The 21,857-nt window shown below is 35.4% G+C and overlaps 1 protein-coding gene across 4 annotated transcripts in view; it reads right to left on the bottom strand.

Moving 5' to 3' along the window:
- Nucleotides 1-513: 513 nt before the first annotated feature.
- GPAM (glycerol-3-phosphate acyltransferase, mitochondrial) overlaps nucleotides 514-21,857 on the bottom strand; it is a 39,272-nt gene continuing 17,928 nt past the window's right edge. For 3 of the 4 annotated variants that reach the window (XM_063307151.1, XM_063307152.1, XM_063307154.1), the window contains 13 exons: nucleotides 21,543-21,642; nucleotides 20,723-20,935; nucleotides 20,243-20,356; nucleotides 17,328-17,413; nucleotides 16,168-16,283; nucleotides 13,355-13,425; nucleotides 11,485-11,749; nucleotides 11,205-11,347; nucleotides 9,158-9,235; nucleotides 7,377-7,517; nucleotides 5,660-5,849; nucleotides 4,360-4,418; nucleotides 514-3,428 (listed from right to left, as the gene is read on the bottom strand). In XM_063307151.1, coding sequence (XP_063163221.1) covers nucleotides 3,312-3,428; nucleotides 4,360-4,418; nucleotides 5,660-5,849; nucleotides 7,377-7,517; nucleotides 9,158-9,235; nucleotides 11,205-11,347; nucleotides 11,485-11,749; nucleotides 13,355-13,425; nucleotides 16,168-16,283; nucleotides 17,328-17,413; nucleotides 20,243-20,356; nucleotides 20,723-20,935; nucleotides 21,543-21,642 — 1,693 coding nt within the window. In that variant the 3' untranslated portion in view covers nucleotides 514-3,311. The remainder of the gene's footprint in view (nucleotides 3,429-4,359; nucleotides 4,419-5,659; nucleotides 5,850-7,376; nucleotides 7,518-9,157; nucleotides 9,236-11,204; nucleotides 11,348-11,484; nucleotides 11,750-13,354; nucleotides 13,426-16,167; nucleotides 16,284-17,327; nucleotides 17,414-20,242; nucleotides 20,357-20,722; nucleotides 20,936-21,542; nucleotides 21,643-21,857) is intronic. The other variant, XM_063307153.1, reaches the window with a different exon arrangement.

The raw sequence follows: 21,857 nt of genomic DNA on the forward strand, positions 1-21,857 counted from the left end.
TGGATCTGCTACTAAACCTTTTCTTTTTCTTTCTTTCTTTCTTCCTTTCCTTCCTTCCTTCCTTCATCTTATTTATATATACGTACGTACATACATACATACATTTCAAATTTCCATCACCGCCCATCTCTCCCAAAAAGGGGACTCTTTATCCTGAGGGGCAGGATAAGATATTGTGAGCAATGATCTTATCCTGTCCCACATTTCTTGGCCATTTAGTGCTTATACTTGAAATCAAGATCAGCTTTCCATTACCTAAAAGATATCACTGTCCAGTGTTGTAGAAAACATAGTGTCTTTAGGTAGAGTAATACTTTCCAACTGTAGAGGAGTAGATTGTGATTAACTATTTAGTGAATGGTATTTTTTTTCCCTGCACAGCAATTTCTCTAACAGATGATCATCAGCTGTATCAAGCTTAGACAAGATTAAGCATCACAGAAAACATCAGTAACTAGTAGGGAGCACTCATATTTTTCCCACTGTGTAAAGATTTAGTCACATTACACCAAAACAGTTTCAATTATTTATTAAAATACAATGACTGTGCAGCTGTGCTTCTTACACAAGAGACAAAGGAGATGTTAAAGGGAAAAAGTAGTGTTAGTAATTTTCAAGACTTCATCTGGTTTCACAAGTAGAAATAGAGACCAGCTACAGTTTTTGTTTTTGTTTTTGTTTTGCAATTGTACCCCATCCCTTCATTTATGAAAATATCATGCTAATATTATTTTTTTAAAAAAATTATGCAGGCAAGGCAATTGTGTAGATCATGTATGCTTAAGAATATAAAGTATTAGAGTTGTTCAATAGTGTAATCTTAGAAAATCATTTACTGGAGACCTGAAAGGTAACCTTATCCATTCTATACAGTAGACAACAAACAAATGTACATAGAATGTTGTCCTTTAGATTTCCATGTTATTTTTCAGTAAGTTGTCAACATAATGCATTTTAGTATCTATTTTTGCTGTCTAGAACCAGAATTAGGAGCCATAAGTTTTGTTATAACTAAACATGAAGACTTTGCCTTAGAATAGCAACGTTCTATAGTTTGAAATATAACACCCCACAAAAGCAGCATTCTGTTTAGCAGCTTTGTAGTTAACGAGCTCAGTGCTTTACTTTCATGGAAAAGCCAAACTAGGTGCACATTCACATCCATGCCACAGACCTCTGCCCCTGAACAACATTCCAGATTGACATTTCTGCACATGCAAAATCTCTCTGCTTATGACACTTAAAAACTTATTTTCACATTCAGTAGTTACAATACACTGCATATCTCTTTAATTCAAATGAACACGGCCCCCAGCTAAAGAATATTTTAATAATGTAATAAGTTATCCTCATGAAATAACAACTAGCAATTATTTTCTAGTGTCCAAACTAATTCCAAGCCCCTTATTTCTTTAAATTAGACAGAACATTTTCATTAAAATGAGCCAAATGTCATTTACAACATATTGCTTGACTCTATTTTATTAATACACAATCTTAATTCTATTAATACAATGAATGTTTACTGAACTATAATAAAACTACAGGAAATTATTTATTTACAAGCACCTACTATCTGACCTTAACTGGAAGCCATCATCAGTCTTTAAAACTGCTATTCAAAATACATTCTGTTTTAATGAACAGTTCACATGAGCAACAATGGAAAATAATTGCCCTATGTAGCTATGTTTAATAGAACAAGTGAACTTCATTTCAGCTGCTATCCTGCTGTAAAACAACAAACAAATTAAATCAGGTTTTCTGACTATTGCTGTCATTGATGAGATGCAACTTTGGTTCAAATATTTATCTTAACATGTTTTAAAGCACCTGTTTTATGATGGCAAATGTGCATAGTTGTTCCTGTCATTCAGAACTGCAAGATAATACTGGGGAAAAAAAAACACCATTGCAATGTTTTAATTCATAGATACATTCACAGAAAACACAGGCTTCACAAATGTGGAGTAAACCCAGAATTGTGGAGTAGATCCAAATAAACACTGCCCAGAAGCTCTGTATCAGAGTGAAAGCAGTATGCTATTAGTACTCAGGCATGTTTGAGAAAAAAAAAAAAGCTAAAATGGATTTTCATAATCAAACTGTTTCTCAACTCCAGACAAGAAAACGAAAAGAATGAAGTTGAAAAACACTGTTAACAGCGCAGTGGAAAAAAATTCTTCAAGGAATAAGGCAACAAGTTCTCTCTCTTAAAAATATATGCCTTGCTTATTGCTTCAGCAGATATAATGTGTATGAGTTTGCAGATCTCATTTTGTAATCCAATTTGGAAGTTACTGCCTTCTGTAAGATTATCCAAGAGTAAGTTGCTTGTAATTTATTTTATCATCATATTATACACCTCAAAGTTCAAATCACTCATGGGTTTCAGCAGTATGGCTTGTAAGAGCTTTATGACAGCAAACCACACTCCAAAATTAATCAAGATTAGAATGAACTAATGTATTTGTGAAATACTTAGGTTATTTCTTGAATTTAAGAGCTTAAGCCACAGTTACTTCTGAGTTCCAAATGCTTGCAAGGAGAACATGAGTGTTAAACTTTTGGTTTAAGCTATCACGAAAAGCTTTTAGTACTTTTGGGGACAAATACATATAATCTATTCCTTTAATGTACCAATATATGAGTGCTGAATTCTTATATAGAGAAAGATCAATTCTCTCTGATTTATACTCAGATTTTGCTACTTGGAAAACATTCTGTGCAGGTTGTTTGCTGTTCAACTGATTTTAATGAGATCCTGGTGACTACTTTAAAGTAGTATTAGTAAGTAGTATTTTACTACTTTTGTTTACATTACCATACTAGTCAGTAGAATAAAACATTATATGCCTTTTCTGCACCCCCCCTTACTCAATTTTTCTAAAAACCATTCCTTTGCAGTACTGAATACAATGAAGTAGTTATGCTGACAATGTTTTTGCAAAGTTCACATATTAATCCAAATTATTTTATGCAGTTCAAATCTGTTCGATCGTTGAAAAATGCATGTGTGCATTTGTCAGTCATTAGTACTAAGCTATGTAAAAACCATAACACTTGATACAGATTCATGGAAAAATCAGGGGGTTGTGCAAACATGGCTGAACGTGCTGGATATAGCAATGTGTTTGAATTCTACATCTAGTAGTCCCATATATGCATCTGTAAGAAGGCACTTGTCTTCTTATGGCTTGGGTCAGATAAGGCCTTGCCAAAAATGGCACTAGTCATGCTATAGAAGCAGAACCAAACCCTGAAGCTTTGCATCACATCTCCAAGTCTACTAGGGGACGTTGAGAGATATTCTACAGGACAATAAAACTCAGAATAAACTCCAATAGTTTTTGCCGATTACAATGAGGTAGAAAAGTACTGCTTAATTCCAAAATGCTCTCTCTCTTCTGTTTTGTCTCCTTAAATACCTGCAAGAAAAATAGATGTTCCATAAATCTTCTAGGCACATTGCATATTTGTCAACAATCGTGATATATATTGATTCTATGTAGGTAACATAGACAAGAAACGTACACAAACAATTCTGGAAATCTAAACACTAGGCTCAGTCTTAGTCCAATGACATTTGCTCTTGTCTAAGTAAATCAAGTAACTCTGAGTTGTTCTTGGCCTGACTGTAACAGCAAAGGAACTTGTAATCTGGGCCAATATTGGGTAAGCAAACCCTTATTTTAACACAGTTATCATTGTGTATGGCACTTAGCTGTATATATTTAAAAGTGTTCTACATTTTATCATTCAAAATAAAATATTTCAGTTTTTATCCTATTCGATTAATTGTAGAATATTTTCCCAAGAAATGGCCACTTAATCTAGCAAACATATTCAGAGACACAGTAATACTTCAACATACTATAATCTGAGTTAATTACTTGAATTAGCAGAGCCCAGAGGTTGGAACATGATGCTCACAGGCAACAGGTGTCTACATGCCTTTAAAATTAATTTTAAAAAATGAAATGGACAAAGTGTCACAAGATCATCACATTTAATGTTCCTCCATGAATTATCACAAGACACTCCTATGAAGGATCATGCAAGGTCTCATGACAATCCCCAAATTTCTCAAAAGTTTCCAAAATTTGTGGTAGTTTATTTTATGGGAACACATACCACACATGTGATGATGCCTAGCACCTGAAAAAGATTGCTGCCCTTTGACATTGCTGAAGTTTATGATTTTATATTATAATCTCAGATTAAAAATGAAGACATTAGAAACTAAGTAAGTAAAGTTGTTTACATACATTACATTACACACATATATAACGTTACATACTAAGGACTAATGTTTAGGTATGCTAAAATCATTGTGAGGCAATAAGTATCTAGACTTACCCCCATATCTTTAAAGACTTTAACTGCATTTTTTGCAAGGCAATAGGTGGCACTCTCAGCTGTGAATATAATATTAATATTATATTGTTAATTTATAGATTTAAAAAAACCTTGGCTAATATTTATATATAAATATAAATATAAATAAAAAATTCCTTTCTCACCCCTATGGGTGGTATGTGTCTTCCTCAACCTCAGGCCCTCTACCAGCAGTGGTGATAGATGTAGCAGTGCCAAGTGACAGCAACATCAGGAAGAAGGAGTATGAGAAGCTGGAGAAGTACCAGGTCCTGAAGGAGGAACTAGAGAGGATGTGGAAAGTGAAGGCCAAAGTGGTCCCAGTGGTGGTAGGAGCCTGGACGTTTGAGGGTTCTGCACAGTATCTTAGCTGTTCCTAGCACTGCAGTCTTCTGGACAGAGAGCTCTGATATTGTTCCTGGGATCTGTTGGAGCCACTCTCCCAACTTAGGAGTTACAGTCCCGAGTGCTCCTACCACCACTGGGACCACTTTGGCCTTCACTTTCCACATCCTCTCTAGTTCCTCCTTCAGGACCTGGTACTTCTCCAGCTTCTCATACTCCTTCTTCCTGATGTTGCTGTCACTTGGCACTGCTACATCTATCACCACCGTTGTCTTCTGGTCCTTGTCCATTACCATGATGTCTGGTTGATTGGCCAGTACCTGCCTGTCTGTCTGGATCTGGAAGTCCCACAGGATCTTAGCCCTGTCATTCTCCACAACCTTCTGTGGAATCTCCCATCTGGACTTGGGAGGGTCTAGCCCAACACTGTGCAGATGTTCCTGTACAGAATGCCAGCTACTTGGTTGTGCCGTTCAGTGTATGCTATTCTTTCCTGCATATTACACCCTGCCACTATGTGTTGGACTGTCTCTGGGGCTTCTCTGCACAGTCTGCACCTTGGGTCCTGTCTAGTGTGGTAGACCCCTGCTTCTGTGGATCTGGTGCTTAGTGCCTGTTCTTGTGCTGCTATGATCAGTTCCTCAGTGCTGTCTTTTAGTCCAGCCCTTTCCAGCCACTGGTAGGATTTCCCAATGTCAGCCACCTCACAATCTGTTGATGGTGCATCCCATGCCATGGCACTTCCTCTGCTTGATCTTCCTCCCTCCTGCTGCTGCCTCAGGCATTCTTTCAGCAGCTCATCTTTGAGTGACATCTACTGATGTACTCCTGGATGCTCTGGGTTTCATCCAGGACAGTGGCTTGGACACTCACCAGATTTTATATATATATAAAATCAGAAACCAATACTTCTTTGGAAAGTAACTATTTGACATACCATAGACTGCAACATTCTTTTCTGTTCTTGTTATTAAGTATTTGTGTAATTTTTGAAGGTATTCTGTTTCCCTGACAGGTCCACTGAAATTATGGATGAAGATGGCAGCTGAACTATATGCCTCCAGCAATGGCCCGAGCAGTTTCTGAAGGAAGGTGAGGTACTGCTGGTGTTCCTGTGACTGGCTCACCTAGTAAGACAAGCATAACAATAAAAAACAAGCATCACTTGCCAAGGAAGATGATGCAACAAAAGCTGTACACAGTGCTAGGTCCACACACTATACCCCAGCCATTATCAAGTTTGGGGTGGGGGAACGCCAGGGAATAAGCTATGGTTTGTCTTAGGTGGTAAGCTATTATTTAAAACTAGGATTTATTGTTGGCTTATTGAGTGCAACTCTAGTTTAGCACAAGATGCAAACAGGAAACATGGTTTGCTTTGGGGCTTTCTCATTTATTTGTATTTGTTTGTCTCAGTCTTTTGTCCTGGGCAAGCCTATAATCAATCCAGAGACACAAAGCAAGAGCAATGAAAAAAAGAAGGGAAAATCGACTAAGAGTTGGCTAAACCACCCCCCATGACTGCTCTTTCTGTTTTTTTCTGGATTGTTCACCCAACGGTGGTTAAAACAATTGTGGTGTTGCTAAAAGTTCTAATTCAGCAACACACGGAAATGACAGAACATCTGGTGAAAAGAATTCTGGGCTTATTTCTTAAAAACAAGAACCAAAATGAGTTGATCCATCCAGTAGAGGACCTCAAAGGCAATCTGATAGCTGTAAGTGCTTTCAAAATAGAAAGCTTCCAAACAGCTGTGAATGTGAAATCCTTAAAAGTTGTTCCTACAAGCTGAGATGGACACTTAGGAGAGAATGCAGGTAACTGGTATTAAATTTACATTGTGTCATAATTTAAGAGAACTTTTTAAAAATTATGTGCTGTTGGTATTTGACACCAGAGAAATCGACAAAAATGTACAAACCAGTGCTGGAAAAGTGAAAGCACGAGGGAACATTTTATCATGCATGGTGGACTTGTGAGAAAGCTAAAAAATTTTAGATACAAATTCACACAATGATGCAAAGGATTTTAAAGATTAATATTGCGAAAAAACTAGAGTTCTTTTTATTGGGACATATGGACACTGAATTAGAAAAGATTTGTGGTAGATTGATTTTGTATATGGCAACTGAAGCAAGATTACTGTACTGTATGTACAATGATGGAAGAGTAAAGAATTCCCACAGTGGAGAAATGGATTGTGAAAATGTCAGAATTCGAAGAAATGGCAAAACTGACCTGTCTGGTCAGAGAAAAAAACAAAACAAAACAAAAACACTTTTTCTGAAAGACCAGAAACCTTATATGGACTTTTTGCTGAAAGAAGAAAGAAATGAAATAATGATTTCTGGATTTGAAGATTAAGAAAGATGTGGACTAAATGAGGGGATGAAAGGATATATATAACAATGATGGAGGAGGGGTAATAAGATTGCAATTGTATGTTGAAATGAAGGTCAGAAGTCATTGTGACCTTCATTTCAACATATGTTTGAAATGAAGTTTACTTTTTCATTTTCTCTTTTTTGTTTCTTGCAATTTTTCTTCCTTTCTCTCTTCCTTTCCTTTTTTTTCTTTTGATTAGTCTTTTATGTAAAAATTCTTAATAAATATAATTTTTTTTTTAAAAAAAGAGTTGCTCCTACAAGTCTACCTTCAAGTAGCAATCCCGTTGTTCTTCACCAAAGTCACTATCTTCGTCCTCCTCATCACTCCTCCAAGACAATGGCTCTGGGATATTCTTTTCCCAGTGCTGCTCTGTAAGACTAGAACTAATATCCTCCTGTTCATCCTGCTGAAAATAGAAAAATAAAGCTGTAAGAATCGTAACAAGTTTTTTGCCATTTTGAATACTGCTTTTGGCTCTAGAACAACCACCAACTTTTTTTTCTAGTCATCTCAGGGGTTAGCAAAGGAAGATCCAACTATTCACTCCCAAAGAAATCATGTCTCTCTCTTTATAAACCAAAGATGCTGAATTAACTTCACACAATGAATGACAAAGGTTGGCTTACATCATTCTTACTATTATGCTTTGCACGAAAAACAAAGCTGGTAGCTAAAGACAGCTCCCTTAATATTAAAATCTAGGTGTTACCTATCACAGGAAATATCAGTTTGCAGAAAGCCTCTGCTGATGAATTTCATAGAAATTGAGCCAATTCAACCCCATTACTACAGAAATATTCTTCTAGTATATTTCACATGTTAGGTTCTAAAAATGCCTGGGGTGCTTTATGACTTTCCACAATTCCAAGGTTTAAATAATTCCCTCTGGTGCAATTTTCACAAATACAGACATTTGAGCTTCATAGTTTGATAGTTCTAGCTTCCAGAGAATTCTGTACTATATACACAGGAATGCTTTAAATTTTAACCTATATAATTAATACCTGGAAACTAGGAAGACTGAGCTTCCTAGTTTCCAAGTATTTTACATGCATATTTCTTCATACTGCCAGAAAATATAATTAAGTACAGTTTGAAAAAAGAAAGAAAATGGAACCTATGTGAAACATACTGAGATCTCTTTAAGAATGGATTTTTTAAAACCAGCAAAATACAGAAGTATATACAGTTCCAAATTTTATCTAGACTAGGACTATTGGGTGGATTGGTGGATGATGCACTTATGGAGCCTTAGAAGATGCTGAGAAGATTCGTCAATCAGGCAGTCTAGTCGATATACATTGTGAAAGCAAAAACCACCTGGTTCCTGCTCCAACACTTGCTAGCTGATACAGCATTTTGAGAAAAAGAGGTCTTTCAACAGAACCTAACACTGCCACCAAAAATGTCATTGTGTCATTCAGAAAGCTGTCACGCTAAGTGACTATAGCTGATCTCCCATGAAGGGAAAGAAAGTCTTCGGATTTAATGGACCTTTGGATTTAACAATTTTGCTTTGTGCAAAATTGATTTCTGTCTACACTAGTATCAGGATAGTGTCCTTAGACTAATTTCTTTAAAAAATTGAATGCTTTAATCTAACTAATTGTAATAATGAAGATTTATATAATGAAGCTAATGAACAAATAAAAGCATTCCATGCAAGAAAACAGTATACCCAATAATCAGTAACAAAACAGACATCTGATTTCAACTCCTGAGCTGAAAGCAACCGAGTCAAATAGGTACATTGGGGAAAAAGACAAACATACATATGTACGTACATATAATATATTTAATAGCCAATTCCTTGCAGGGATATGATGGTATATATGTAGCTCTTAATAAATATTAATTAGTGAGCAATACTTATACTAAAAATAATAGAATGCTGAACATTCTAAATACCAAAAGTTATTTTGAGCTGAAGAATTTTCAGAAGATTTTCTGCATTGAAATGAGTATAAAAAGTTGTCAAACATTATACTTCCAAAGCTATAAATACAGAATTATCTAGATACATAAAATACACTATCAACACCTTACCTCTGCTACCAAAAGAATTCCATATTGTATCAACTGTTCAATTGCTTCATGGCACACTTGACATAACAGCTGACAGGGCTAAACAGGAAAACAAGTCAGATCACTCACTTATGACAATTCTCTTTCAATGTACAATTTTTCTCTATTAATTGCTATTTTTTAAAATATTTTCTTGCATAAAATGAGCAGGAATTTCTTCTAAGAAAAGAAGATTTCAAGAAATGGATGTATAATTTCCTCTGCAGCTACCTCAGTCAGTAAGTTATATGTCTGAAAGAGGTAGAAAAGTAAATATGTAGATCATATCTGTGGATGTATTTGCAAGAATGCTTGCAAATTCTTATGTATTTTCCTATTTCAGAGGAAACACAACTAATGCATATATTTTAATTCCAACATATTTGAAAACTGAAAGCAGGAGAATAAACAATTTCAGAATCAGATTATTAGAAGGCAACCCTTTCTCCCATATTTGAGAATCTCTCTACCACTTAAGGTTTTATCCTAAAATGTATTCCAGAAGGTTGAAAGATTATCAGCCAACACTTATCTCAATGTGTGACATTTTCCTATTATTTCAATTAGTGTTATATATCTTTCTACACTTCTTGCTCCAATTTGCCCTGTTTTACACTATCAGCTTTAATGCTTGACGTAGATTATTCTTCAGACTTTAAATTAGGGTTTGCTCCAGCTTGGTGAAAAATCCAAATCATAATGCAGAATGGATTGGTTTTTAACTCAGTAGACCATTGGACCTAAATTGCCCAGTGTCTGCTCCAAAATCATCCATTGAGCATCTCCTCTAGTATGTAATTCATAACCACCATTTGCTGAACAGGGTGAGGTGAAATATGCCCAAAGATCATTTTTTAAAAAAATTTCATTTGGTGCTTGTCCATGTAATGCAGTAAATAGTAAATAAGATCACTTAGATTTGGTGGTAGTTTTAGCTTCTGTTGAAAGACCTCTTTTTCTCAAAGTGCTGTATCAGCTAGCAAGTGTTGGAGCAGGAACCAACAGTACCGGATTCATAGTTCAAGAGATCCTTTATCAAATCTAAGTGATCTTATTTACTATTATTAGCTTCTCATTTTAAAGGATGTGGGTAGATCTACATCTACATCTATTATAAGTGTGGGTAGAAATGAGATAGCCCAGGAAAAAAAAGAGAAAAATACTTTAAAATATTTCCTAGCTTCTTCATTTTAAATGGCATATAAAATGGTTAAGATGTAAAATAAATTGTTCTATATTTGAAGGTATTCACACCACACACACACACACACACACACGGACCAGTAAAGAATCTTGTCTCAAGACATGGCAACTTCAGATTTTAGAAGTCTGAGAAAATGGTGAAATAAAGGACCATTACTAGTAAAATTATTGATACTATTAGTACTTGAGATGAAAAAAATGAGATTGGTTAGACAATGTTACATGTGGCTAAATATATATCGTAATGCTAGTTTTTCCCACTTTTCCTCAGTTTTTTTCCCCAGAAAATTACTGTAGTTTTTTTGTATCGCTTTCCTTTACTCTTAGAGGAAAAGAAATTAGAATTATTGTTTGAATAAAGTATTTTCCCACTTTTATACACCAACTATACTTTCACAAACAAAACAAATTATACATAATACATTTGGTAAAGTAAGAGAATAAATCTATCTGTAAAGGTATTTAAAAATAAGTATTAAATATATATCAATTTTTCTCTTAGCTTAAAACTTTCAGAAAGTTTACATTTCTAGATGTGTATATGTGTTATTTATTGCCTTTGTCAACAGTCTTCCTCTTTCCTGGTCACATTTTGGACATAAGATGTGTGTGATATACACACACACAGAGCTTGCCTGCCACTTCTGTGTGTAAAGCATATGGAAAACTGCTACTGCTTGCAGCTACCTCTTTCTCTTCCCTTCTTCCTTTGTTTCTCCTTTTTAAGAACTCCAGTATACCTCCATCTGACCCTCAATACTGTAACATAATACAAATGACATGGTGGTAGCAACAGAATATGTGCCATCTGCACCCAACCACTTACCAATGAAATAGTTCCTTCATTGGACAGCAAATAACAGAGGCTGGCAGCTTTTCGGACTAGTTGTTCTTGACTAACCACGTTGGGCAGAATTCCACTGATACCACTTCTATGCCTTTTATTCAGTAAAGCATGAAGACTACATGCTGAAGCAAAAGAAAAGTTACATTCAAACTTATGCCTAATTTACTGCATGATATATCAAGCTCTACCTCTTAAACTGTAACAGCAGCATTTAGGCACAGTATTTCAGACATTAGAATAAGACAGCTTTATAACATACCGATGACAGCCTCTTTGAAGAAGACATGCAGTATCCCATTGCTATAAAAGCTGAGTTCAAAGACAGCAGGAACAGTTGTGCTGGGAGTGATGAAGAACTCATTATTCCGACTGGTGTTTGTGATAGTTATACAGTTCCCTAACAAATGGATAGCATGCATGACAACGTCTTCAGAATTCCCTGAAAATCCCAAGTCATAGTCCCGAGCCAGGACCTCCTCCTTCATGGAGAAGAAATCTTCCACCAGCTTGGAAAGATCAATTCCCTAGACAAAGTATTGAAGTCAATAAGCTGTTTTTAAAAATTAGAAAATTCTTTTATATAAATCTGCCAACATTTCAAAGCAAACTGAATTAATCTCGGCTGTAACTGCATTGAGTGTGTATCTAGGTGACGTGATAAAGCCAACTGATAATCTAGATACAGTGTGCCTAAAACTAATTATCACTTTAGGTCCCACCAGTGACTTTAGTTTAGTGTAGCAAGTGATAGCTCTCCAATTCTGGACAAGTCTGTCCAGAAAGAAGCTTGTTTGCCCACATTCTTCTTTCAGAAACAACTAAAGATGTTCCTATTTGCTAAGGCAATAAGGGCAACAAATATTCCAGGACTCCCTTTAAATTAGCCTATTATTTTCTTTAATTTTTTAAAATTTGTTGTAATTAAAATAAAAAGTTTTTAATGTTCATATTTATCATTTTAACCACTGTTGATTTCTTACACTGGTTTCATTTAAGATCTCCCACTTCCACCTTACAACTTCCTTTGTAAATCATTGTAGAAGGAAGAGTAATATAGAAATAAAATAAATAAATAAATATTGACAGTATAATGGAAAAGCCCATAGTAAACTCAAAGAAAGACTCAACATTATGTAGATATTGGATTACATCTTGGAATCGTGGTTTAAGAAATCCTAAGTAGGATTGCTTAGAGTAATACTGAAACCACTTCTTATGATGCTTAAGAATCAGGCCTGAAACAACATATGGGGGGAAGGGGTGTTATAAATATTTTGTTGGTTTGTTTGTCTGTGTAATGGCTATGAAAAACTCTTATTGCATGTCTATAGCTTTAATAATTTTTTACCATTGCATCTTTCGTATTTGAGAACTATAATATTGTAACTGAAAAAAGGCTACAAAAATGGTTAACCTATTGTGTAACTAGCAAAGAGACAAACAGCCTTCTCTGAAGCACTGAAACACTGAGCTTTTCATCTTCAGTTTACTTAAGCATTCAGTTATTTGACCTTGAGCATGCCCTGCATTCTCCATTAGAGTTCCTCAAAAGGAAAGGAAGGAAAAGCAAATGAAAGGCAGGATTGTACCATGGAACACAGCAGAACAAGCAGCTTAGATAAGCTTGTTACATTCCATAACAATTGCAATTACTCAAGGGGTCTGGTTATGTATGTATTAAAAAGCTTCCTCTTTAAAAGTTTTCCTGATTTTCAAACAAAGAGAAAGATTATCTTGCTTGAAATTTTAAATCTAATTTGGCAGGAAAAGAATTAAAATAACTCAGCATAGCACAAATTTTGAAATTAATACCAGAACAAAAAGAATGCAGCTTTATTGCTTCTATACTGAAATTTATTTCTTGATATATATATATAGTCTGTGTCATACAAGAATAATTAAAACAAGTTTTATTTTCAGTAGATGACTCTGAATAGGTTTAGCTTCTTGCCCTATTTCTGAGAATAGGAACAAACAACTAACAAAGTCAGTTTACACATAGCTTTTGAATGTACCCTGTTCCTCAAGTAAACTAGGTAAGATACAGTTGGGATGACAAAAACCTAGAATATGTTTTAAGCATCGCTGGCACTTTGCAATTCTATTTAGTGAATGCACAGCAGCCTTACCTGTCTGTGTCGGTAGAGCAGCAAACAGGCAACAATGTACGTTGACATCACAGCACATGATTTGTTAGCAGCTAAAAGCAAACAAAATAGAATAAAGCTATACTGGCACTTTGCATTGCAACTGAAGGACTCAGAAGGCAACAGGAACAAAATGTCACTCACAGATGAATTAAGAATATGGTTACGCTTTGTTTTATACAGAAAGATTTTACATTTTCAACAAGGCAGCACAAAAGCCTATCTGTTGATCAAAAATAAACATATAAGTTTTTACTATTTATACAAAAAGTCCTATTTTAATCCATTGTAACATTAAATTAAATTACATGGCACCCTGAAAACTGAAGAGTGGACGTAAAAACAGCAGTGAGCAAGGTGTGGCTGTCAGCTCCGAGGACACTGGATAAGGCATGATGGCAGGGAATAGAGGCAGCAACAGTGTAGGATCTGTGAATCCCTATATAATTGTCTCAGGTTGGAGACTGGAAAAGAAGTGGTCAAAAGGATCTCAGAATGAGTGGCAGAATGGTATGGAAAGCCCCATTCTAGAGTAAAAGTAAGAGGGCAATGTTGTATATCTAAGTGTGGTGGGGCTGTTGAGGTTTTTAATAGACATTGCCCACTCAAAGGATATATGGTGGTTATTTTAAAGCTTGTATGGTTATGGTGGAATGTGGGGGGTGGGGTTTGGGGGAACCAGAGGGGAAAGGAACACAGGGAGCTAAAATTTCATGGTAATGGGTAGAGGGAGGTGTAAGTAGGAATAGGAGTTCAGCATACTGTTATTGGAGGTCACCTTCCTTACTCTCTACACCCGGCTAGTCTTATTTAAACCACAAAGCCCTGGCAACAATAATCTATGTCTCCAGTAACTTTGTGTGTCCTCACACAGTTAGATTACTATAACACACTGTAACTATGGGGTTGCCTTTGGAAATAACCCAGAAGCTACAGTTGGTACAAAATGTGGCCAAAATATTTACAGGCAACTATCACAGTCATATAACACAGGGCCGCAACGGGGGGGGGGGGGCAACTGGGGTATGTGCCCCAGGCGCTTCACTGGTGGGGCACCAAAATGAGTGCTGGGGTGGATGCCGAAATGGGAGCGGAATCCATGTTTGCCCCAGGTGACAGAGACCCTAGTTGCGGCCCTGATATAACATATTCTCCAGTTGCTACATCAATTATCAAAAGCCTTCTAAGTCTAAGCTACTGTATTTCTAAGCTCCAGGATATGTATAGGTTTCTAAGTCTAAGCCATTACCTAAGATACTAACTTAGCATATTTAGACCCACCGCAACTGTGACACCCTCCTCCAAACAGAATTGGTCAGCCAATATGTGCATATGTTCCAGCATTACGTCAAACAGACATTAACACAAAGACAGTATTTCTCCATAATGGCTTCCATGCTACACCCCAGAGAGTATACTTAGGCATTTCTTATTCGTGTTCCACTAGGTGTTAACAATTGTGCTATTTAACTGGCCAATTGTGATTGATTTTAGTGGTTTTCTAATAATTTTATAGCAACCAGCAGTCATCGCTTGAATAGCAGATTATTTACTATGCTGTAGTTCTGTTGTTGATGTGATTGTTTCTGTTTTAACTTTGTAAATTGCCTGGAGTTGTTTGAGTTGGGCAGTATATAAATTCCGATAAACAAATAAGCAGAAGTTTCTTAACCCAACTAAGCTTTTCATTGGTAGAAGCCTGTTAGCAACATTGAAGAATGCACATTCCATCAAGAACAACCACAAGATGGAATTTGGGTGTCATTTTGATTTCGTTTTTCAAGCTATACATTTGAACAACAGTCCTGATGTTCAAAGGGACACATTTATTGATTGTACATATGCCATGTGGCAAAAAAAAAAGCGGGGGGGGGGAAATGGAAGCAAGCTGACTTACCGGCCTTTGCTTTCCCTCAGCTGCCCCCTGGCCACAGTCAATCTATCCCAGCTGATTATCAAGCAAACTGTCACTTCAAGAACTGATGCCTAGTTTTGTTTTTCTCCTCATTCTTCCTCCCAACCCTTTTGTGAGTAATATCTGACACCTGAGGAGAAGAACTGGGTCCTGTCCTGTTTTAGAAATGAACTTTAGTTAAATTAATTGATCTGGGGCAAAATATTCCAAATAAAGAACAGGAAGAACCAAAATATTTATCAGCTAACTGGTTTGGTTTTGCCTCCACAAAAATTGGATTCCTTTACTACAAAACTAATGTATTACTGCTTTAAGAATATCTTAAATTTGGAAAGTTAGTCAGCCGAAATATTTAACTATTCAATATACTCCTTTTATGTCATACAAATTCTGGGAGCATAATACCACAGCTATTATTTATTTAATGTGAGTGAGCTCAGTGCTGAAAAATTAGTTTAAATAGTTGAAGAAAACTAAGATTATGCTATTCACGCATTAGTCTTTCATAAGTAGATATGGCTTCCTACCTATATTAAATGCAATCCAGATGGTGTTATATCACTGCAGAAAAGGCAGGCCATAATAAAAAAAGCCATAAAAAGCCGCCCAGAGTTCCTCTTTTGGGGGAGATGGGTGGTAATAAAATTTGAATGAATGAATGAATGAATGAATGAATGAATAAATAATTTGATGCAAGATTCTAATACTGTACAGTAAAGACAATGAGTCTGATAAAGAGGCTTATTCAGAACGACATCGTCAGATTAAAGACTACAGTTTAAAGACAAAAAAAAAGAGAGGATACAGGAAGAGGAAAGCCCTGCTCTTTAGAAAGCTGAATGCGACAGAATGCAGAATGAACTCCACACTTAATACTTACTGAACATTACATGTTCTGCCAAGTTAGCTATTAACTGTCTTCTCAGTGGCTCACAAGATAAATCCCTGGAATCAGGAATGCCAGCTTCTGTACTTTCTCCTACTATGTAATTTGGCCTGCAGACAGGTAACAGAACAGATGACTTATACTATATAAACTGTACTTATAAATCACATCATCATAGTAAGACAACAAAATATTTTAAGTGCTGGCCTCTCTTGGTTTTGACGCAGGCTGAAGTTCCCAGGACCAAAGATTGCACCTGAGAAGGAGATGACACTGAACTCGCAGGTAAACTGCTCTTTCCTCTTATAAGGGCACATTTTGAAAATTACTATAGGGCAAGTTTATTAGTGTCTGCCTCCCCTGTGCCAAAACATGAACCGCACCCCCCTGACTATATTATACATCCGAGGTGAACAGAGGTGGACATTTTCCCCACAACTGCTTGCTTCCTGGAACCACAGCACATTAACAAAGAGACTTTCTGGGCTCCCATAGTAGCAGCCAGGTTGTGTTGCAACATAGTAAATCATGCTTCAACTTAAGATTCTTATATTCTGAAGAAAGAATTCCGTCTACATAGCAAGAGTAATGACTCATACACTTTACAACTTTTCTATCATATCAACAATTCCTCAAAATCTTTTTTTCTGATTGTGTGCAAGAAATACATAAAAACAAAAAGTCTTAAGCTATTAAGTAGCTAATACATCACAGAAAATCTATTACTTATTAAGTTCCCTGTAAAAGGTTTCAACAGGCTAGCTCAAACTTAGCCAAATCACAGACAAAACATCCAAAATTCAAGAAACATTTACAGTGTAATTCCTAAATAAAAATATAGCTAGAGTTCTAACTATTAACTAGTTTGGCTGAATGCCTTTGAAATTTAATACTTAATTGTCTGCATAATTATCTAAGTATGATAATACTCAATAGAAGCATCCTAAGAGATTTGTTATCCCAAAAGAATTCTAACTTAGTTAAATCAATTAAAAAGACATTTAAAAGTCCTTTAATATTTGCTTAAGCTCAATATAATGGTAAGATTTGGAAAAGACCTTCCTGAAAATTTATAATTTAGTCTGTAGATTTCACAGAATATTTGATTGCTGTTTGTTCATTATTGATAAAAAAAATCCTCAGTTCCATCTTACCTTGAAGGCAGTATAGCTGGTAAGAGAGTATGCTCCAAAGAAAGAGGAATAGGCATAGGTTTCTGGCTTTGGCAATCTAAATATTCCTGTAAATACATAACATTCATACATCTGTAACAGCTATCTTACTGATTAGCAAAACTGACTTTGAGAGGACCTCGTAAGTAGCAAATACTGACAATTATCCAATAATATAACATACCGAAAACATATGATTTGTGAAGTGCATGAATTACCTCAAGAATCTAAGGTAAATGACAACCAAACTGAAAGGTTAATACAGAATTTCTTAGGTATTTCCAGGTGGGACTTCTTGCATCACTGCTTCAAGAGAAAAAGCTCCACTAGCTTTTTCCAACCTTGACTTCTCAGAAGTTGCTGGATTACAATTTCCATCATTGCCCAACCTTACAAGTTTAATTATTATTATGAACAACAACAACAATAACAACAAATCTAGCTTGAATTTGTACATTTCTCCTTCTGCTTTTTTTAATTGTTCAGAATGAGCAGGAATTCTTGGAAATGTGAATATTCTTCCCATGCTGGAACTTTTTGGTTGGTAAACCAAACTAAAAAACCGAACTATTGCCCAATAGCGCATTACTATTTAAATAACCTATGACCCTCTATTACTGCTGCTTTACATATTAGCCAATTTAGGTTTGTTTTCCCAGTCTGTCATAATTTGAAACATTACTATGTTATTATGAAAAAAATTAACGATGTTATTGCTTTCTCCTTGCAGTCCTAGCAGACATGGTCATCACAGAAGATGCTTCTGGCTGTACCCTACTGCCATGAAGTGATGGAGCTGAAGAGTCGAGGCCCTGTTTTTGGTAGTAACACTTGGTCTTTGGAATAGCGTCCTGGTTAAGTCTTGGCTGCACCCTTCTGTAGATCATTTGAGACTCCATCTAGTCTGAATGAATGAATGTGTACATTATTGAGGTGCTGTTATTATGGCTGATTTTATTTAATTTTTAATTTAATCTGTTACTGTGGGTTACCTTATGAATGTATTATTATGTATTATGGATTTTCATTGTGAATGGTTTAATGTTATTTACTATGGGTGCTTTAGCTGAATAATATCAATAACTACAAGGAATTACTTATGAATTAATAAGTAAATGTTTTTAATGTATCCAGTTCTACCTAATATACATTTAGGATTAGTAATATTAATCAAATATTTCCAAAGAAAATGTCAGAATGCAGACAATTACATATTTTGTCAATAGGTTAAATATCCTAATTATGAAAACAAATCAATAAACCATTATTGTGAAATAATGAAGTTAACTTTGCTGAACCTATGCAGTTTCTAATTTCAAAAGTTGCTGGTAGTGTGGATAAGCCTAATTTTATACATGTATCTTGAAACAGATAAATTAAGTCTTTCCGTAGACCACAGTGTAGACACTGTAGATCTTAGATTTCTATCTTCTGTACTACATTATAAAAATGTGAGAGATGTAAGAATTTGAATTTATGGAGTTTTAAAACTGTCATAGAACTGGCAATTAATTTTCATTAGGAAAAATCTTGTTTGTTCCATGAAATTAATTTACTCACCTCATGAAAATTTCTCTCAAAGTTCTCCCTCTACAATTGTTACATATCTGTCCTAACTGCATTTCCAAAGACCAAAGAGGATCACATTCTGTTGTCTTATAAAATTATGGATCCAATAGAGAGTATATGTAGCTCAGGGCTGAACTGTGGAGTTCATGGTGCTCTCTGGACTTGGTTATTTGTTGCATACATTTCATTTCCACGTGATCAGTGTAAGTGATAATGATACTACCTAGCTGGGTAATGAAACACCTGCAAGCAAACAACCTAGCTCAGAGAGCACCAAGAACTCCACACTAAATTATGTATACTTGACACAGCAACACAGACTGAGCCCATTTTAATTATAAGAATCGTACATATTTCTATTAGCTACATGTTTCTAAACTTTATTTTTCTGAACATTTATTTTTAACTGGTAACTCTTCTAAGAGATCTTAGTGGGAGGTGACCAAATTCATTGGTTTGCTATTAATGCCATTGGAATCCTAGCCACTAGACTCCATCCCTCCATTGATATATTTACATAAAAGCAAATTAGTTTTTCACTATGAACAGAAACCAATCTCTTTTTGAAATTTCCAACAAATATATTTTCTTTCAAGCTAGTATTGTCATAAAACTAGAAGAATCCCTATATGCAAACACATGCACACATAGTTGATAATATTAGCTCTATCCTTTGTTGTCTTATTTTATTTGCTACAATATTTAGTACATTTTAACATTGTCTTGAAAAGAACTGGACCTACTATGAATTTCTATTTTATTAATGATGAACAAAATGGTTTATTTCCTACATTCGAAGGCACGTCTTAAAACCTGACCTCGGAATGCAAGCTGTTATTTCTTTCCATTTTCACTACATTTTATTAAGACATGACACCATCAAACCAGAATAGAAATTCATTGTTGAATCTATTTTTTCTTTCCTGTCTAGTAAAGAAAGGCAGCCAGGAATAGGCTGTATAAAGTAATACATAAGAAAATGTATAATTCCTCTTGCCAGGTAGTTAAAGCAACAGTTAGGTATGAGTCATCTGACCAATAATTCCCAAAAATTATTATTGTAGAAAAGCTAGCACAACTGCCCCTGGCGATGGCTCAGAGTGAGTAATACATTGAAGACATGGCATTTCACATTCAGCACTTTGTTAACATGAAAGGATCCATATTCCAACATGGGATTTCAGCTACAAAATCTTTTGTTTGAGCAGTACCATTATGCATGAAGTAAAGACTTGAAATATTGTTTCTATTTCATCTGACATACAAATAGTCTAAAATATCTTTTTCACAGTTTCTCAGGAAATTATGGCCATAAAACATGAGCTTACACTTAAAGAAAATGGTTGTGCAAAATCTACTCTAACGCATCCATAATTCTTTCGTAGCATTCGAAAAACTCCTCGGGCTACACTCCAAAGGCTTTCATTCTTCTTGGGCTTTCCCTACAAGACATTGAAAAGAAAAAGAAAGGAAAAAAATCACATACAAAAGCTTGCAAGCATTACATTAATGAATAGACCAAATCATGTCTATACTTATTCAGAAATAAAACTAAATCAAATTCATTGGCCCTCCAAATCATGTGAAGTTATTAAATAGTTGCTTTCTCTAAATTAGCATATATTTTTATATTTTTAAGCACTTTTTGCCCTGAATGATTTAATTTCTGCATGATTTCATTTTGTTACAAATGAAGTCCAGATAATCAAGTTAACTTCTGTTTCCAAACTATAGTTTATCAGCAGAACTATCAAGAGTAACAACACTCTATAAATACTGTGTGTTAAGCAAACAATAGCAACTCTTACCAGCTGTTCACTAGTATAGTGACCTTCAATTATTCTGTCATAGGAGATTCCCACAGGTATAATTAGTATGTCAGGAGCAGCATTTGAGTATAGAGCATCCACCACTACTGATAAGAGGCCTGCCCTTGCACAGGATACTTTCCCACTCCTGGACCGTGTCCCCTCCAGAAATATCTCTAAGAATTGCTGCTGTCGAAGCAACTCTTCAACATGCTGAAAAGAGAATGGTAACAAGATCAGACACAAGTTCTTTACATTGTTTCGAATCAGTAATTTTAAAAGGTGAGCACCCACCATAAGCAGTGCTCAAATTTGGACCTCTGTCTAGGAACAAGATTTCTAATAATTTAGGCAACAACATGCCCACATCTATGAAATACAACTGTACTTTTATTGGAACTACATGTAATTGCATAGGATAATCAGTATTGAAAGATCTCAAGTAACTTTGGTATCTACTGACAGTAGTACATACAACTAAGGGCATATGGTTGCAGCTTCAATGGTTCATTAAAGTATACAAGTTTCTTCAAACATGCATACCACATTACAGTGACCCAAGAAGTCATCACAGTTTCCACAAAATACACACTCTACTGTTTTCTTAGCAGAAGCATTTCTATTATACTGAATCTTTTATACCACACAGCCTTAGCCTTCGAAGGAACTATATTTTATTTATATAGTGAAATGAAAACAAATTGCCACAAATTGCCACAAATTCAAATACGCACCAGCACTGGAAACTGAAATGGTACATAGATTTTATTAGCTAATTTGTAGAAATAAACTTTTGATTTTTTAAAAAAAATGTACATACCACATGCAGTAAGGTTCTGTACAAAATATCTTTTTGGCCATCAGGTCTCTCATCTAATTTTCTCCGAATAAAAAACCCTCCAAGTTTGTGGATTAGGGTTCTAGGGATAGGAAAAGAATATGCATGCCTTTTTAATTAAAAGGGAAAGAATGCAGCTTTACCACAATGGGTATGTCCACAGATTATACCTGATTGAAAAAAATGCAATATGCTTATTATTTTCATAATGTAAAAAATTAAGAACAAATATTAGTTGGCAATGTGGCTATAAACTCTTTAGATGCATTCAGATCAACATTGCACATTAAAACACAC

Source organism: Candoia aspera, chromosome 6, assembly GCF_035149785.1.
Source record: "Candoia aspera isolate rCanAsp1 chromosome 6, rCanAsp1.hap2, whole genome shotgun sequence".
Lineage (NCBI taxonomy): Eukaryota > Metazoa > Chordata > Lepidosauria > Squamata > Boidae > Candoia > Candoia aspera.